This window comes from Oncorhynchus clarkii, chromosome 2 (assembly GCF_045791955.1).
Source record: "Oncorhynchus clarkii lewisi isolate Uvic-CL-2024 chromosome 2, UVic_Ocla_1.0, whole genome shotgun sequence".
Classification (NCBI taxonomy): domain Eukaryota; kingdom Metazoa; phylum Chordata; class Actinopteri; order Salmoniformes; family Salmonidae; genus Oncorhynchus; species Oncorhynchus clarkii.
Window position 1 is genome coordinate 26,500,739 of NC_092148.1, and position 20,531 is coordinate 26,521,269.

Sequence of the window (20,531 nt, forward strand, 5' to 3'; positions counted from 1 at the left end):
TTGTGTGGTGGCAGCTGCAGCGAAGAACTTGGGATTGTGAGGTTTTACTGCAGAAGATTTGCAGGGGATGTTGAGTGGTAGTGTTCTGTTCTCCCAGGCTGTTGGCCTCTAGTAGGATCAGATAGGGTTAAGTACTGGAATAGGGTGGTGTTGTTTTTAGTGAGGGCTAATAGTTGGCAGGGTTATTTACCTTTTCTCCCAATTTTGAATTGCCGGAAGTTAATGTAGGTTGGCTGTGACTGGCCTCACACTCCAGTACAGTAGGTGGTGGTGTATGCACCTAAAAGTTGGATGCGACCTGCCAACCCAATCCCAATGAAGGAGAAGAAGAAGTGCACCTCTGAGCAGTAACTATACCATGAAGTTCAAGGAACTGTCCGTAGATGTCCAACATAGGTCGCCACTGGTCTCATAACAATTCTGTCATTCAGGGCAGGTGAGTTAATAAAGCCACATACAAACATGGTCTCTTTTTTGCTTTCTTGAGTAAGGCAGCTCAAAAATGCAGTTCTTTCTGAGGTGTTGGTGCTGCCAGCAGATAAAATGGAGCATCGTTGGTAATGTTCTCTAGTTGTGCAGTGATTGGATCAGTGTCCTGTCACTGACACCATGTCAACGCAAAATCTACGGGTAGAGCTTGAAAGTCAAGCCTCTTGGGTGCTGCCAGAGTTACATTAGAAGTGCCCATCCAAGAAGGCTCAAGGTCATTGGCCACAGATAAAATTATGTCAAATCATGTTATATCTACCGTAGCTTTGATTGGACTATTCATGTCAACGTCATATTTTCCAAATCTTAGCTAGCAAGCTAGAAGTCGTCATCATGAATCAAGTCGACAATCTACTGGCAAATAATTTTCAATCCTTGTCATATGAAGAGAGATAATGAAGAGAAATTATAGATACAACTTATCAGTGCTCATTGGTCATTGGATTAACATTACACAACAAGTTGGAAATCACAAATTCAACAATGAGTGGTTTGGAAGGAATCAATGGCTAACTGCAAGCATTGCAAAGCAATCACTAGCCTGTTACTCAGGGGGGTGGGTTTGTGGTCCAAGTATAGGTTTAAGGGTCTCTTTTCCAAGCATAAAATGATAAGCATTCAACATTGGCCAAACTGTCAATCCAGCATGACTTCTGCTTTGCTCAAAACAACTAGAAACTCTGAACTGGGAAATCTCAGACTTCAGTGAGTTCAAGACAACTGGGAACTTGGAAGAATATGAGCTCAGACTGGGAAAATAAGTTTTCTCTGAATTGCATGACGGAAATCTGGCCTCTTTCTAGAGCTCTGACCTGAAGACCACTGACGTCATCATGATTCAACCTTGTTGTCTTGAAAGCACCATAAATCCAGAGAATTTCAGAATTTGATGACAACATTTGATGACAAAATTTGCCCATGAAAGACTGCCACCCCACCTTCCTGTTCAAGTGAGCACAACAGAACAAGGTGAGTCCAAACATGTATTGTGTGATGCTGCATAAATGATGTAATATGCCAGGGAGATATGTATACTGTAGATAAGAATGTAATACAAAGTGTATTTTGTGTAGTAAGCTGTTAGTAGCCCATGTGCCTCACCCTAATAATTTGGTCCCTTTTCCCTTCATAATTTAGCCTACTGTTCTGAGTTGTTGGTGCACCTATAGCCTGTTTTAGAGAAATGTCATCATTGAATATTATAAGAGCTTTCATTGTCTGCTTAAATACCCCCTTTTATTTATCCTACGGTTCTGACTTGGTGTACAGGGAGAATACTGTAAGAACGACCCATGTTCTGAATTCTGTCGCTGTACATTTCAAAAGTGCTGATATATAGTTATATTGACTATGTTTGTACTGGCTCGCTCATTAATGTCTTAATCGAAATTACGTATTGCCTCTTATCCGCTCGTAGTCCCCTTATGCCATAGTGTGTACATCGCAATTGTCAGTAAAAAACACATTTGTTTAAGCAAGTCAGCTATCTTAGCTATGTTTTTTTGAAAAGTTAGTAAATGAGGCTGAATTAACTGCTTTGCTACCAGACAAGGCTCTGCTGATAGCCAGGTGTAGCAGTGGTAAGGTGTTGGGACATCTTTATGTAGGCCCTAACAGTTTGTGGGCACCGTTTGTCACCGTTATAGTGCAATTAATGTATTTTAGTGTTATAGAGGCTTTGCTGGCATGCATCCCAAAAATGCCCCACCAATATTTACATGCTATAATCGTCACTGGATGATGCATATAACTGGGGAAGGGAATAACACAATTTCTACAGTGTTGAATGTTTCTAAGAACACAGTGGTCACCATCATTGGGAAATGGAACTACCCAGAGAGCGAGCCATCGGACCCAACTGAGCAACCAGGCAAGAAGGACCTTTGTCAGAGAGGTGACCAAGAACCCAATGACCACTCTGACAGAACTACAGAGTTCCTTGGCTGAGATGGGAGAACCTGCCAGAAGGACAACTGTCTCCAAAGAACTTCATCAATCTGGGATTTATGTGAGTGGCCAGATGAAAAGCACTCCTGAGAAAAAGGTACATGACAGCACGCCAGGGGCCTCATTTATAAACCGTACATATGTGCAAAATATAGTTTTCGCGCAAACGTTCACATGTATACAAATGTCCCTCCATGCAAACTTTAGACCATGCACACGCTGGCAAGTAAGTATTTTGTGCAAAAGCTGATTCATAAAAAAAAAATTTACAGGAAAACAGACAACAAGAATGCAACCATTCGGGCCTCCCGGGTGGCGCAGTGCTGTGCCATCAGAGTCCTGGGTTCGCGCCCAGGCTCTGTCCTAACCGGCCGCGACCGGGAGGTCCGTGGGGCGACGCACAATTGGCCTAGCGTCGCCCGGGTTAGGGAGGGCTTGGTCGGTAGGGGTGTCCTTGTCTCATCGCGCACCAGCGACTCCTGTGGCGGGCTGGGCGCAGTGTACGCTAGCCAAGGTGGCCAGGTGCACGGTGTTTCCTCCGGCGCATTGGTGCGGCTGGCTTCCGGGTTGGATGTGCGCTGTGTTAAAGAAGCAGCGGCTTGGTTGGTTGTGTATCGGAGGACGCATGACTTTCAACCTTCGTCTCTCCCGAGCCCGTACGGGAGTTGTAGCGATGAGACAAGATAGACAAGATACTACAACAATTGGATACTACGAAATTGGGGAGAAAAAGGGGTAAAATTCAAAAAAAAAAAAAAAAAAAAAAAGAATGCAACCATTCTTGTTTTAGATTTTATTTTTAGAATCTAAAATGATTAGACAGCAATATTTTCCCAATTTATTTTAATTCATAACCATTGCAAAATATATTCCTCACTTTTTCTGGCCATGATGGGTTCATATTCCCGAAGAAGCCATGTAACAAATGACCATGCGCATCTCTCATTTAATTTGACCTGTATTTCAAGTTTTGCAATATCATAGGCAGTGCGGTTTCTAATGCCGATATACACTCGAATTTAACAGCTGGTCTTTTACATTGAAGTAGGCCTATGTATCACGTTTCAAGTTTGTATTGTTACGTGCACAAGTACAGTGAAATACCTTTCTTGCAATGCTCTTTCCCAAAAATGCAGTAATCAATAACAATAGTAGGCCTGCTATAAAATAAATAATCAAACTAGAACAAAAACACACGAGAAATAGAACTGTGACTACAATAAGTACTGTAATTGCATTATTTTGCAGCTTGCCCAATGTTTCAGAATTCGCGGGCAGTTCATCCTATTTTATTTAGGTTGGGGGGGAAAGTCGATGCAAAACATTGTTGAATTCAAACGATCTTCTGACAGGTCCACGACAATTTGCCATTGTTTTCACTTCAAGAAACGCATTTACTTTAAGAAACACATTCATTATCCAGATACAGCATAAATTACTGATGAAGATTAAAACATTCTGCCAACACAGTAAATAGACCGGTAGTATAAGTAACATATTTGACAGTATGGGCTGCAGTTTTGCTGTGCCGCAGCATGTGCTATAGGGGTGCGACATCATTGCCTATTTAATGTCAGACCCTATAGAAAGGCAGGGCATATAAACCCAATAATCTATTGATAAACGTAATATTAAACAACAATTTGTGTTTTGGCTACGGTAGCCTAATGCCAATAGTTACAAATTATACAGCAAATAAAGGGCGTTATTGCCGTTATAAAATATGAAAGGAGGCGTTTTTAGGCAGAGTTTTAATGCTCGTTCACACAAGCACAATTTTACAACAGGTCTGATTTATAAAGGCGTGCGCCAAGTTTATGAATGTCAATATTTGTACCTGCACTGACTGGCGCAAGCAGAAATTTACTCAACTGTTTTGAGGCCCCTGGAGATTGCAAAAAAGCACTGAGCTCATAAGACAAATGTAACTCTGACCTGAATTCAAAGTGCTATGCACAGCCCATCATCTGTTTAACACCATCCATACCATGAAGCATTGTGGTGGCAGCAGCATCATGCTGTTGGGATGTTTTTCAGTGGCAGGGACTAGGGGACTGGTAAGGAAGGGTGCACTGAAACTCTTCCCTGTATATTTACAGCATTATACTGGCATCACAGTTGCCAGTTTAATACTGTAATGTTGCTTTACAGCAGTGATGCTGTAATATAGTTTACAGTACTATTTTCTTTACTGTAAAACATATTACAGCATCCCTGCTGTGAATTTACAAATACAGGCAAATCCTTGATGAGAACCTGCTTCAGAGTGCAAACAACCTTAGGCTGGGGCAAAAATGTGCATTCCAACAGGACAATGACAGTAAGCATACAGCCAAAGCAACGCTGGAATGGCTAAAGAACAGGAATGTGAAAGTCCTTGAGTGGCCCAGCCAAAGCCTAAACTTGGTTCCCATTGAAAATCTGTGGAAAGACTTGAAGATTGCTGTTCACCGCCACTCCCCATCTAACTTAACAGAGCTGGAGAAAATCTGCAAGGAAGAATGGGAGAAGTACAAATCTGATAGACATACCCAAGATGACTCAAAGCTGTCGCCACCAAATGTGCTTCTATTACAAACTATTGACTCAGGGGTGTGAATATTTAAATTAGAAAACATTTCTAAAAACTGATAACATAGATAATTAAGATGTTTTATTTGCATAATATGCTTATGTGAGATACTTGTCATTAGAATGTATCCCTTTGGACTATAGTGTTGGCAGTTGCACTTTTCCCTCAGCTGGGGCTCAGTCACCTGGGGCCCAGAGAGGGGAGAGGTCAGGCTTGTCTTTCACATGTCCCTGGTGCTATGCGGAATATCAGAAAAGGAAGAGGACAGAATGGAACATTGCCTTCATATGTGAATGTGTCATTACCTATTCTAAAACAATTTGAAGGGATGGCGTGATTAATGGGGAACCAATTAATTGTCTCCACAATGTCTGTGTGCTTATCCTGGGATAGTGTATGACCTAGAGGCTCACTCCCCTCAGTGAGCTTGTCCAGGAGTGGGGTCAAGAGGGGGTTTACTTGAGATGGGAGTATCTAAAGTTGACAATTGAGTTATGCCTTGGATGAGGTAATAGTTATGTGCTATGAAGGACAGGGAACAAGATTAGAACCTCGTCTTAGGGAACAAACTGAATGATAATTTATAACGAATGCTATCTGGCTATGGGATACTCCTCTCTCTCAAGTAAGTATTTTTTTGTGAACAGTTCCTAAGATCTGTGATTCGTCATGTAAGTTGAGAGGGGTGTATCTTGGCTATAAAAGATCTTTGTACTTTTCTGTTGGTACGTTTCAATGGTTTATTAGAGATCGTGCACCATTGAAAGTCAAAAAGGGCTATTGCAAAGCTCTTAATAAAAAGATGTAGTTTAAATGTAACTCTGACTGGTGTGTAGTTTGTAACTCTCCTCATTTGGTAAAGCAGAAAAATGCCACCACAAAACATGTCTCCACTTTGTCATTATGTTGTCTTGTGTGTAGATGGGTGAGAAAAAACATTATTTAATCTGTTTTGAATTCAGGCTGTAACAAATTGTGGAATAAATCAAGGGGTATGAGTACTTTCATAAGACACTGTACCTTTCATTATCTTGCATAAAGGTTGACTGATTCATATACACATACTGTAGATACATCACAGGGGGCTGCTGGGGGGAGACCGGCTCATAATAAAGGCCAGAATGGAGTAAATTGAATGACATGAAACACCTGGAAACCATGTTTGATGCCATTCCAGTAATTCCCACGAACACACTCCAGTCATTACCACAAGTGCCACCAACCTCCTGTATATTTAAGCAATAAGGCAGGGGGGGTGTTATGGTCAATATTCCACAGACAAGGGCTGTTCTTATGCACGACACAAAGCAGAGTGCCTGGATAGCCCTTTGCCGTGGTATATTGGCCATATACCACAAACCCCTGAGGTGCCTTATTGCTATTATAAACTGGTTACCAATGTAATTAGAGCAGTAAAAATACATGTTGTCATACCCGTGGTATATGGTCTGAAATACCACAGCTGTCAGCCAATCAGCATTCAGGGCTCAAAACAGCATTCATAAATATAAATTCAACAATCAATGACTTAGTTTAAGGAAATCAGTCAATTGAAACATTCATTATGCCCAAGTCTATGAATTTCACATGACTGGAAATAAAGATATGCATCTGTTGGTCAGATACCTTTAAAGAAAATAGGCCTCACAATAGGCCGCAGGATCTTGTTACCGTATTTCTGTGCATTCAAATTGCCTTCGATAAAATTTAATTGTTTGTTGTCCGTAGCTTATGTCTGCCCATACCATAACCCTACCGCCACCATTGGGCAACCTGCTCAACACACCATACATGTGGTCTACAGTTGAGGTAAGTTGGACATACTGCCAAGTTCTCTAAAGTGACATTTGATAGAGCTTATGGCAGAGAAATTATCATTCAATTATCTGGCAACAGCTCTGGTGGATATTCCTGCAGTCAGCATGCCAATTGCACACTCCCTCAACTTGAAACACCTTTGACATTGTGTGACAAAAGGGAATATTTCAGAGTGGCCCTTTGTCCCCAGCACAAGGTGCATCTGTAATGATCATGCTGATTAATCAGCTTCTTGATCTATCACACCTGTCAGGTGGATGGATTATCTTGGCAAAGGAGTAACACCCACTAACAGGGATGTAAACATTTGTGCACAACATTTGAGAGATAAGCTTTTTGTGCAAATGGACACTTTCTGGGATCTTTTAATTCAGATCATGAAACATGGGACCAACACTTTTACATGTTGCATTTATATTTTTGTTCAGTGTAAACACACACACACACTCCCAAAAAACATTTACCATGCTAACATAAATGACCATGGCACACACGATCCACTTAAAAATGTTTTATTCTCAAGTAATACATTAAAAAAAGCTGCACAAATGCCCAGTTTCCCAAAAACATTAAAGAGTATGTTCATCATTAAAACTAAGGATCCTATGGTTATAACAATGAACTTTTGGGAAACAGGGCCCAAAACATAACCAAATTAAACCTTGAAACAGAATAGAAAGATCCATAAGAAAACACATACCACTACTTAAAAACAGTTTTTTATGCAATAAAGTTTCACTGATCATAGTGCATTTGGTGTTCGTTGCTTCAGAAAAAATAAAATAAAATGGCAGCCCTGCCATTTTGCTGGAACAACTAATAATTGTCTCTAAAGCACACTTGTCAGGACCATTTGCAATTTAAACCGATTTACCATAGAGCCATCAGTGAAGTTAGAGCTATTACAAAGCACAAATGAAAAAAGAAAAAAAAAAACCTTTCAAGAGCAACAGCCCTTGCTTGGAACTGGGACTACGCTATGTGAGGGAATCAACGTCGTCTCCTGTCTGGACTCCTGCTGCGTCTACGTCCACCACCCCTGTGGGGAACAGAGGAAAGGTTTTAAATCAACAAAACCATTTAGAACACACAGGACTACAAATTTACACACGTAAACCTACACTTGAATCAATAATTTATCTGTTTTTTTTAATTCAAGTTAAGCCACTGCAACCATTCTGTTCCCCTCTTTATAGACCCAAATGAGTCACATCTTATACTTAAAATGTGAAATGGAGATAACCAAGTGAAGCCCTTAGCTCTGGGTTTGCCCACTTGTTTAAAGTGTTCTCACAGCTCCAAACCCCTACAATTACCCTCCACACAGCAGAATACTGCTCACTCTATGACACTCACCTCCTCTTGCTCTTGGGTGGTCCTCTGACGAAGCCCCAGTCCACACTGATAGGCTGGCCCATCATGTCCTGGCCATTCAACCCTTCCATGGCTGCCTGGGCTTCTTTGTATGTCTCATACTCCACCAGCGCATAACCCTGTGAAAAGGGTTGATGAGCAAATACATGAGTCAGTGATGAAAGTAAAAAAAATAGCCATATTACGACGATAGGGCTTCCCCTTCTTGTCGTAACTGTCGCAGGTCAATACGAGTACCTCTGAACCCAGACTAAAAAGCACAGGAAAACATACCGCAATACAGACATGGTAGGTGTCACTGTATTCCTAATGATCCCATAACGTAAAATGGCAGATTGGTGTGATCGAAATGCAGCTAGTTCTTAATTAAACAGGCTTTTGCGTCGTCGTGCTAGGTAGCTAATGCTAAAGCAGCCCATTGGATTCCCTGAATGTGTGATGCTTTGTTGAGATGAGCAGCTACAGGAAGTGTTGCCCTGCTATAGTCCAACCACACTACTTAGTAACCAGTTAATGATGGTACAGATATTGTTGGAATGCTAATTTCAGTGGTGGAAAAGCACTCAATTGTCATACTTGGGTAAAAGTAAAAATACCTTAATAGAAAATGACAAGTAAAAAAAGTATCTTGTTTTAAATGTACAGTGGTGGGGGAAAAAAGGTACTCAATTGTCATACATGGGGTAAAATTAATTGCTATACATCAAATTCCTTACCAAGCAAACAAGCTGCACAATTATTTAGTTTTTTTCAGTCAGGGGCACACTCCAACACTCAGACTTCATTTACAAATGCAGTATTTGTGTTTAGTGAGTTCGCCAGATCAGAGCCAGTAGGGATGACAACGCGTTACTATTGATAGCTGTGTGAATTGGACCATAATTCTGTCCCGCTTGAGCATCCAAAATGTAACAAATACTTTTTGGTGTCAGGAAAAATGGGAGTAAAAAGTACATATTTTCTTTAAGAATGTAGTGGAATAAAAGTTGTCAAAAATATAAAGAGACAACCCCCCAAAAATATTTTACACCACAGCATAATTTTAATGTCTGCTCAGCTGTAAAGTCACAAAAGGCCCATTGTCATTTTTCCATGTCCAGTGTATTGTTGCCATCTTGTGGCTTAAAAGAGCATTGCACAACAGATTACACAATTATGAAATTTACAATACTAGCCAGGCAAATTAATCCTGTCAAAACTGACCAAGCAACAAATCCTAATTTAAAATGTGCTGTGTAGATATGGGAATTGGGCCTAACCTTGAGGTAACCTGTTCTTCGGTCCAGGTTTAGATGTAGGTTCTTGATCTCTCCAAACTCCGCAAACTTGTCGTGGATGTCCTCCTCAGTGGCCTCTTCATGTACCCCAGTCACAAAAAGGATCCAACCCTCCACAGCTGAGAGAATCAAAAGACAAACATGTCCGTGTTAAATAACTTCCTCTATGGTTAACTAGGGCTACCACCTGCTTATAAATACAATATTTAAATTAAACTCATATTGGAATGAGCATTTGAAACTTGGACAATGTACAAACCACAGTTTCAAATCAACACCCCATTCAGAAGTGACTGTCCACCCTAGCTTCATCATGACACTTACATCTCTGAGGACCTGGCTCATCACCATCCTGCTCCACGGTATCATAGTCCTCTCTCACTCTGGACCTTGCTCCCTCCTCTAGCACAGCAGAGAACAAAGGGAAGAAATTGCATCATGCATCCCACCTAAAACATAATTGTACACTGTCCATATACTATTGAAAAATTGGAGAAGCAGAATACAGCCAGGTTAGGAGTTAGAACTGCAGTGCTGACTCACCTGAACCAAAACCTCGACCCTTTCTCCTCTTTGCCTTCTCTTTTAACTTGTGGATGCTGTCTGGGGAATGAAGACATTACAGAAACACATTAGTGAACAAAAAAATGATAACTACTGACTTACCTAGAGTATAACTAATAAATAGCCTAACGCGTTAGTAAAAGACAGCTAGCTACAGTAACTTTATACAGAAAAAAATTATAATAGCTAACGTTTAATAGTAGTAATAATAGCTAACGTTTGTAAACCGTGACCCCACGGTTTACAAACAAATTAATTAGCTAGCTTGGTGTAGTAACGTTTGCTAAAGTAGATTGGTCACAAATTGAAAGGGTGTTAGCTAACGTTATTAACAGTAGTTATGATACGTTACTCTTTGGATTGGTGTAGTTAGTAGTACATCTAGCGTTAACTTTCTAACGTTCGTTAGCGCGCACACTAATCGCCATCAATTTACAATAGTCGACACAAGAAAGGCTGATTATGTAATTTGCGAGTTATTAACATTGACCTCGTAGTTTCCAAACAAATGTATTGTCTACATAGCTACCTTGGTGTTCGTTACGTTAGCCAGATAGCTTGCTAACGCGTTAGTTCACAACCTAATCGCCATATTTTAACAATGCCAAACGAAACCTTCTTTCAGTTCCTCGAAGAGTGGCAAATATACATATTCGCTGGCTAACACCTATTTTCTAACCGAAATAGGCACAACTCAAAAAGTTATTACCAACAATGCATTAGCCAACTAGCATGTTTGAATGGCTGCAAGGCCCAACAGGCAACACGCATCCACGATTTGCGGATACTATTCACTCAGTTAGCCGAAAATTCCCAAAATACGCATTTTTAGCGAGTCCATAGTAAGCAAAAAACAACAACACAGAACTACTGTTTCATAAATTTTACCATCACCATCCTCATCCATAGCAAAGTCCTCGCCTCCCGCTTCATGAAGATCTAGTACGTCAGCCATGTTGTTAGCTCCTGTTTTTGCGCGTGAACGTTGACGATATCCGGGAAGTATCGCTGCCTGGTGTGTATTCATTAGTTGGATTCCGATTTCAAAACGTTTCGTCTGTTGCTAAACGTTTTGCAGCGGAATACGACCATTGAATACACCTCGGTTATCAGAAACGGTATAGAAAGGATATAAATAGGATCCAATATATATTTAGAAATGTGAAATAATGAAAACTGAATTAATACATTAATATATGGGTATGGGTATGTATTGGTCCCACTGAATTATTTGTCAGTTGGTTTATATTAGTTTATATTTGTCAGTTAGTTTATATTTAGTAGTTAAATTTCATAGATGCAAATGTCAGGTAGCCTAGCAGTTAAGATCAATGGGCCAGCAGTAATCGAGCTGACAAGCTGAAAAATATGTCGATATGCCCTTGAGCAAGGCATTTAACCCTAATTGCTCCTGTAAATCGCTCTGGATAAGAGCATCTGCTGAATGACTTAAATGCAAATGCTTTGACATGTAGGCCGGAGCAGGGACAGCACAACACACATCACAACACCTTGGGAAAAGGTCAGCAAAAAAAAAAATCAAAATAACCTAGAGAGAGAGATCTTCCTCAGGCTGTGCCTTTCTGTAAGAAAGTTGCTGAAACTACCAATCTCAGCACAATCTTTTCACATCAGCCTACGCAGTGACTGCTGTCTTTTCTTTGCCTGCACTGGGCAGAATTAGCTAAACATTGCATTCCCTTAAGTGAATCATAAACTTCATACAAAGAAAGATGCAGAGATTGAAAAATAATGAAAGAACTTGGAAATACAAAAACAACTTTATCCACGAGTTGGAGGAGGGTGATATTTATGACAAATTGTTCAGTCAACATCTTTGGCACATGTGAACTATTTCACATTGGGATCTCTGGTCCAGCCAATCTAATTTCCTGAGATAATTGCATTGCTTGGAGAGATGCAAAATAATGAATGAAGTCATATTACATTTTTTAATGACGTTTCTTTCTATTCATATTCATTCAAGCAATGTGCAATTTATATACAGTATATCTTATGTATTTCCAATGTGTTACATTTAAGATCGTCTTTATATCAAAGAGGATCATTCTTGCTGTATGTACGAATGATAATATGTGTCATCATTACCTTAGATTACCCAGTAGAGAAAGATAATCCAACAGTACAGAAAAATCGGGACGTTTTCCACGTTAAACTATAGCATGCGACTATTGGAGCACATACCAATATCTCTGTTCTCAATCTATCAACTGAACAGGAAATGTTTGCTCTTTTTCTGACTCCAACTGACCTAAACCAAACCATAAAACAATGCAATTCCCATTAGTTTCACATTATAACCGAAATAGATGTCCTCAGGAATAGCAAGTTCATATACAAACAATGCATCTACCATTCCCCTGATGTGATGGGTTTATCTGAGGCCCTCTGTTTCTGCCTGGAACTGTAACAGTGGTAATGTGCAGTGAGGCAATCGCTGATAGACAGATATTACTGTTCTAAGGGATGTCTGACCTGGAAAGTAGAAAAGGCGTTATCAGTCATGTTACTATCAGTGTTTTTCTAAGAAATGTGTGTTTCATGGCTGTGTATTAAAGACTAGCTATTCAGGAAGTTATTTGAATTGAACATTTCCAAAACTTTTGACATAAATAGCATCCCCTTTTCAGATGATTGAGAACTCATTGACATCAGATGCCCTTTTCCAATTATTGAATTGTAATTTAAGTTTACTGTATCAGCCAGACTAGAATTTACTGCCTTCAATTCGAATGGACCTCAACCCTGGTTAACACGCACAATACCAAGCTTCTCTCATTTGTGATGCTGGGAGTTACTGCCCCAAAACCAATGTTATTTTTCTATAAAAATGTTAGCTCTGCCAATCATTTAGAAAACGAGTTGATAAAACCTCAAAACATTGGAAACAAATGAATGAGGGGGGACAACAAAATGATGTAACTTCCAACTGCCGTATAGTTGAACCCAAATTAAAAGACGAGGGTAACCTAAAATGCATGCCCAAATCATTTTTAAAAAATGGGCATCTTTAAATTTTTTTACAAAAATGAATCAAGAAAGAACTAATCTATTAATGATTGCGTTAAGCATACACAATGAAGGGATGACAGGATAGGTTGGATTGAATGTCACTTTTTTATTCAATCAGTATTATGTGTTTTAACTGTGGTGCAAGCACTTTATCTCGAACCCAATCAATACACACATTTGGACTTTGTGTCATTATTGTGACAGGCAACACATCAAGGTTCATCAGCCAACACTACACATTTGCACATTCCACCTCAGTTCACTTCCTTACATGTAGTAGCCAATAAGATTTGGGCCAGGCCCCTTTTCTCCACCAGGAGCTATAAAACCCCTTGGCCCCAGACACAAGGTACCGTTAGGTCCAAGAACCCCCAGAAATAAAGGTAAGTCTTCCATGGTTTTCTCTGTCTGATCCCAATGTCTCAGTATATTGGTTTAACGCTTAAAAGTGTAGCCTCATATTTATTGTGTGTATACAGAGTGTTGAGTGTGTATTTTTGTTAGTAGTAGCCTCAAGAGAGATACATCTAAGTACTGTAAAGTTTTCATTATGACTACATGGTTAAATATGATACCAATTTCTACTGAGATCTAAATGTGGTCAGTTTCATCACATTTACCTGGTTTCACCAGGATACCAGGATAAGTGCAACTTCTGAAAGTGAATAGAATATCTTAGAGTGTCAATTGCCATGTAGTGTACAATGTTGCATCTGAAACTCCCTGTTGTTGTCCTAATCCTCTTGTCTCCTCTCCTGTAGATCCACCTTGCCCATTAGCAATCATGAAATTCTCTATCGTCGCTGCCCTTGTTGTTGTGCTGGCCATTGGTAAGAATTCATTACATAAATTGGTCCGCAACAAAGAAAAATCTTTGACTTTCTATCGTATCTGCATTTATACCTAATACTACTCATGAATAGTAATTGAGTAACGCATAACTGCTAAACAAGGTAATTCAGAGGATAAATATGCATTTGAAAATCAAGCCTTTTACTCCTCTGCTCATCTATAACCTCTTCAATCATAACTACATCCATCCTTGTTTTCTGACTGAACACAATACTGTGTGTGTAGTGAGTGTGTGTAACTAAGTGGGTTTTCTGTGTGTGTGTATGACAGGCTGTGAGTCCAGTTCCCTGGTGAAGCGTGACATCCCTGCTGAGATCGAGACTCTCACCAAGTACTTCCAGGACGCCATTGAGAAAGTGAAGTCTCATGAGCTGATCAGCCAGGCTCAGTACGTCACTGACCACAACACTCTTCCAATAGAATTTAATATAATAGAATACTTCTCTTGAGGGGGGATTTTATTGCAGATCAACAAAATAAGTACCATCAACTCTGTATGGAGTTGAATCTCTTCACGTTTAAGATATCAAGTCATTCTAAATAGATCACTCATTCAAATTGTTACTATTCATTTGATTTATTCGTAACATTGTACTTGACAGGGATATTACCTTTAAAACATGTCTGTTTTCACATCAGTACCATAGAGTCGGCTTTAAAGCTAGCTTGCTCCCTGAGCTTACAGCTGTTGGAAAACGTCTCTCTAAGTGTGTCTCTTTACCCATAGGGGTTACCTGGAGGAGGGCAAGACTCAAATCACGCCTCTGACCGACAAGATCCAGGAGCATGCTGAGAAGATCCAGGAACAGATGAAATCCTTTGTCAGTGACATCGAGAACCAAGTGCGTCCCATGGCTGATAAACTGCAGGCCCAGTTCATGCCTCTGGTCGACAAGATGCAGGCCCAGTTCAAGCCTCTGGCTGATGACTTGCAGGCCCAGATGGAGCAGCTCTTCCAGACCGTGGTTGACCAAACCAAGGCTCTCCTCCCACCCCAGTAAAGCTAACGTAACATCCCCATAGCTTGGGTTCACTTTTGGTTCAGCCCAGACCATAGAAAGGAAAAACCATCTCCCCTCTGTCTGTTTCACCTGCGTCTCCTTCTCTTGACATCACCAATAAAGGGCTTGAAAGATGACCATTTTGTCTGTGATTGTTTTCTCTATGGTTCACATGGGCACATTGCAGATTAAATGAATGCACTGTGTACTGCTGTGTAATTTATTGAAGGTTCAAAGTCAAATTATGGGGTTGAAATTAGATACATTTCTGGGTGGAATTTGATGGGAAGTGCTTATTGAAATGCAAGTCAATATTTGTTTTTGATATACTGACCTTTGGGCCACTCTATCATATAGCCTATAAACAGAGTTGGGTAGGTTACTTACTAAATATAATCTGTTACATAATCCGTTACAGTTACTAGTTACCTGTAAAAAAAATAAAAATATCAGTAATTTTGGATTACCCATACTCAGTAATGTAATCGTATTACTTTCCCCTTAAGAGGCATTGGAAGACAAAAACGATCCATCAAACGCATTTGGTGTGTCGTCATTGTGGTCTCTGATTCATGGTCTGACTCGCTCAGGTGGAACAAGCTAAATTTGCGCCTTTTTTCAAGGCTGAATTGAATGTCATTGAGAACAGCAAAAGGGTCACACATTTTTTTTCGCAAGCAAGTAATCCAAGGAGTAATCATCTAGTTTTTCAAATGTATCTGTAATATGATTATATAATTTTAGCTGGAAGTACTTTTTTTGTAATCAGATAACATGATTACATGCAATCAGTTTCTCCCCAACCCTGTCTATGAGCCCGAGTTGTTAATATTCTTTAAATGTAATTTGTATTGGATGGAGTTTAGCGTCAGCTACATTTAGATTGTTATATTAATGTCATTGACTGTGGCCTAGGCCAACTACACACACTCATTAATGCATAAAATCTCAAAGATGACAATGAAAATCTGATCTGATTGACGAGATAAATGGTGAAATAGTTTTGCTTGTCCTTTGTCTTGATGATACCGTATCTCTGTTGAATTGACTGGATAATAGGGACATGCTGGGACTACAAAGTGCATAGAAAAAGAAAAGGTTACAAAAACTCAGGAAAAGGCACTAATATACAGTCACGGTTACAGATTTAGTAGGCTATAACTGATTTACACTGTGGACAGGGATTTGAGCTAAACCCCTCGATGTCGCGGGAAACCATCATCTGTGATCCGATCCATGCACTCACGGCAGACGTGGTGACCGCAGGGATGGCGCCAAAGTCTCCAGTGTCGAATGAGACCGCAACGCTGAAAGTCGCGCGGCACAGTTGTGCATCCGAGAAGCCTGACATGAGTGACTTCAGAGGAATAGCCCACCACGTAACTGAAGGGGGTCAAAATAATAATATATACAGTATATTTTGATAGTGCAATTCATAGGCTTTATCATCATCACGACATCACCATTACATTCTTAAACCCTAATCATACACAGTACGACCGTTTGTAGTCCTAAAAAACGGAAATAATTTACCTCTGGTTCGTTCAGCCATTACTAGGGGCAAAATGAATGGGGAAAGAATAGAGTTTTGGAATAAACCCCCAAAATAAGGTCTGAGGTTAAAACAGTTTTATGAGATCTTATAGGTTTTGTTCTATGAGGTGTCAGTCAGTTAACATGAACTTTATGAATTACAAAGTCTTTAAGTGCGTTAAGTTTTTTAAAGTTACATAAATGCTTAAAAATGAACAAAAAGTGATGTTAGCTGATGAAGATTATCTCATAGAACAAAAATGTATAAGATCTCCTAAGCCTGTGTTTACCACAGACCTTATTTTCGTGTTTATCCGAAAACCCTACAAAAACTCCATTCATTTTCACATAGGCTTTGTTCAATGAAACATGGCAGAGTTAGTGCCTACAAAAAAAACGTAATCACTATTGCTCTCTATATCACCACCACCACCATCTTCTTCTTCATCATCGTAGTCATCAAAAAAAGGCTGTTCCTTTCAACCAATCAGCGTGCCCGAATGGACATTTGGGATGCTGATCCATCCCACTTCAGGCAGACTAGACACTAGACTAGAGTGTTGTCCGTGCATCCGCAATGTAAGTTTATGGCTTCAACGTCATCATCATTGATATAATAACCTAAATATAAATTATTTTCAGTTTTAGATGGAAAGTTTGTTGATGTTTTGACAGACCAAAATGTACCTCATTTAAATTTGGTGTAGGCCTACCTGTCTTTTGTATTTTGTCCTCTCAGTTGGCAACAAGGGAAGATGGAAAACATCCCACTCCAAAATCTCTGCAGTCCCTTCCATACTCTCATTGCTTTGAAAAGTCAATGGAAAAGGGTGAACATCTCTGAAACTGAATGAGACAAAGAGTTAAGGAATGAGGCAGTGGTGTTTGCTCAGCCTCGACTACAGCTTAGCAGATATTGTAACTTGAATATAGGCCTGCATACCTACAGATATCTCCATTTTAAATAGCAAAAAAATAAATAAACGACACTACATCATAATGGAGAGATGGTTGCAATATGGAGAATGTTGTACATCCTTTAAAAATAAGTATACGCATGTTGATATAGAACCTGCATATTAGGGCTTTTTGTCTCAAAGCAATGAGGTAGACCATGACTTGTTGTCAATTTTGACACATAACAACAAAATCACTAGTCTTCCACACAGCTATGGACCCTTAAGATGAAAGGCTGCATGCTTTATTGGTTTTAGAAAATTAAACTCACATAGAGGCACACTGTGTGTGCTGTAGCAACCCAAGGAATCAAATAATCATTCATCAAGTCAATGTTGAGTCTGATTTGGGAAAAAAAGAATGTGTGTACTTCCTCTACTCTCATTATTAGCATGATGGCGGTGCATCTAAGTGTAAACAATAAGTAGGCTTATAGCCCTCTTGAATACACTATGCTCAATGATTTGATAGCACGATCTCATCGGGCTCCACTTTACTTTACCCTTGCCTATTCAGTTGCCAGGCTACAAGATGTACTCAAGGTGGCCTCCTTTAGCTAATGTTTAAAAGACTGAAGGATATTTTCAGGGAACCTCAGTCTCCTTCCTGCTGAACTAATCTCTATACATCGCAATAGCCTTCAGACCTTCAGGCTGAAGGCTAAAGGCATTTGAAAGAGGTAATGCCAGTTCTAGGTGACCTTCTCATTGTAATAGAATATTTAATGAAGACAACTTATTAAGTGCCCTTACTTGCAATCAAAGAAACACGTAACAGAAAGTTTTATTTAATTTTTTATCACATGTAAGTTTTATACCTCTGCTCATTTTGATAGGCCAGATGTCTTGTCAGTTCTGCAACGTTGCCTACTTGAAGTAAGCACACAATTTTTATATATTTTTTTAAATATATGAACCATTTAAACCTGATTCCAATCTCGACAATGGGGTAACCAGGGATTGCCTCTAGGCTGGTTTTATAACATATTTCAACTATATGTCTGTCAGACTTCTGTACTCATAACAAACGTATCAGTCAACATCAGATGTCAGTGTGTGACAAATGATCTAGTGACCACTGCTACGAAGCAGCAGCAGCAGGACAGATGTTTATCAGACCATTAACTAATGACTGCATGTCTCATGGCATGTCTTTTCATAAACTCACAGAACATTTTATAACTGCTCAATACATTTGGTAACACAGGCTTCATATCAGAGGGCTATGAAGGCATATGAGGGACATGAGGCTTAACAGATGCTATTTCCATAGTGTTAAAGAGGCAGTTGGTGGTGGTACTTTGTTATACAGCCTCTCAGACCCTGGGGTGGTAGTGGAAGGACAAGGCCAGAGTGATGTAGGTAGGCACACCAGCTGGATGGAGAGCCAGTGATAAGCCCCAGAGATAACTGGGTATCTGGGCACACTGTGTCCCACAAAGGTTGGCACATGCAGTTACTGCCATGTAGTTAGGCATAGAGAGAACCCCTAAAGATAAACGGTGTCTTTGAGGTTCCCTTTGCATTTAAAAAAAAGTGTGTTACCTGTTTCAATAACGTGTGCATTAAGTTGGATTTGATTTGTACTTATGAGCTCCATTTAACTTTTTTATACTGGAAAAATAGACATGAATAGCATAACAAAAGCAAATGGTCATGTTTGTGCATGATGTGATGATCAATCAATTTATTTAGCTATGTTCTCTCTTAATAACCATTAGAATCACAACAAAAAATGTTTTCCCTTACCTGTTGATGTTGCCCACTGAATATGGGGAACATCAAGGTAGTATGTATTATGTATATACTGTATTATTCCCGAGGGGTTTTTCTCTGTTACTGTAGGCTGGTGAGTGATTTGGGAAAAGACTCCTTGTGGTGCCACGTCAATTTCCAGAATGTCGAGGTTATTTGTAATCACGCAACCGACCAAATTACGCAATATTTTAGTTCTGGGTTAACCAAGATAAATGTTTTTGACATCTGAAGTCTGTCTGCGAGGTATGAAATATGGTGTGACATATCTAGCTGGCATGTGGCCATTGTGTTACTGTTTGGACTCCTATAACACATATATTGACATTAACACATTAGACACATGTAGTAAATGCCAAAAAATAATTCAGCTATTTCAAAGTTATTGCCTATTCTATACTGGTATAGGCTCTAATCTAATGCATATTCTCCTCTGCATATTAAAGGCTATACTGCATGTGCATTATATTTATAGGGGATTCCATCACATGTACAGGTCCTGTTGAGTAACTAAATTGATGCAGATATGACAGGAAACACATTTACAGGCAATGTTCTGCAGTTTGATCCTGTATGACAAAATAAATAGATTGATATAATTTCACTACACAAGGAGTGTTGTGTGTGTGTGTGTGGCTTTGATAATATGCTCTGTGTGTCTACAGTCGTTAGAAGAAAAAATATAAATTGTATGCCCATGTTGTCCATGCACTCTTCCTTAAATCAAGTAGAGCTAGTTAGACACGCAGATTTTATTTTTGATCTAACAAATCAGATGAGTATGAGCTGAAGGATCCTAGATAACCCAGGAGCATATAGTGTATGGAGACATATGGTACTGATCCAGAGACAACCCATAGTTGACTTTGATTATGCAGATAAAAAAGAGCAGGTTAACATGATAAAATGTACCATTTAAAATCATGACATGTCAAGATCAAAAATCATCCATACATCCATACGCACCCACATAATGACAGGACTACTTTCTGCCCATTAGCTAAATGGAAGGTACTCACCATGTTTCAATTTAGGCACCTAGAAGGGTCATCCAGAAGGGCTTGAACTGCGCGTGGAAAATGGCGAACCCTGACAGAAAAGAAACGGTGGCCTATTATGGTAATCTGAAAGCACTTAAGAATTTGACAAAAATTGGAGAAAAGAGAGGAAAATAAGAAAGCACTACATGGAAGCCACACTTACAGATGGTTTTGGGCTGTAAAAAGTGGGACCAATCCAATATCTACAGTTCCAAATGCCTTGTCTTTAAGAAGAGTGCTGTATGCTTTGGTGTCTGAGGAGTAAGGACACAGGCTGTCTCAATGGGCAGTGGGGAATACTGATGGATATGTTTTTGCTG

General features: G+C 39.6%; 2 protein-coding genes across 3 annotated transcripts; one reads left to right on the forward strand and one right to left on the reverse strand.

Moving 5' to 3' along the window:
* Window positions 1-7,322: 7,322 nt before the first annotated feature.
* Window positions 7,323-11,013, reverse strand: LOC139380601 (RNA-binding protein 8A). Of its 2 annotated transcripts, none has more exons than XM_071123431.1 (6): window positions 10,930-11,013; window positions 10,021-10,080; window positions 9,802-9,879; window positions 9,460-9,596; window positions 8,183-8,319; window positions 7,323-7,865 (listed from the first exon to the last, which is right to left on the reverse strand). In XM_071123431.1, exons 1-6 carry the CDS (start codon window positions 10,994-10,996, stop codon window positions 7,817-7,819), a joined length of 528 nt encoding a protein of 175 aa, XP_070979532.1. In that variant the 5' UTR covers window positions 10,997-11,013; the 3' UTR covers window positions 7,323-7,816. The 2 variants fall into 2 exon arrangements, with proteins under 2 accessions (XP_070979532.1, XP_070979541.1); XM_071123440.1 differs by having other exon boundaries at window positions 10,936-11,009.
* A 2,376-nt stretch (window positions 11,014-13,389) lies between these two features.
* LOC139380608 (type-4 ice-structuring protein LS-12-like) lies at window positions 13,390-14,949 on the forward strand. Its single transcript, XM_071123456.1, has 4 exons — window positions 13,390-13,457; window positions 13,836-13,904; window positions 14,197-14,314; window positions 14,654-14,949. The coding sequence occupies exons 2-4, from the start codon at window positions 13,859-13,861 to the stop codon at window positions 14,925-14,927; spliced, it is 438 nt and encodes a 145-aa protein (XP_070979557.1). The 5' UTR covers window positions 13,390-13,457; window positions 13,836-13,858; the 3' UTR covers window positions 14,928-14,949.
* Window positions 14,950-20,531: the final 5,582 nt, after the last annotated feature.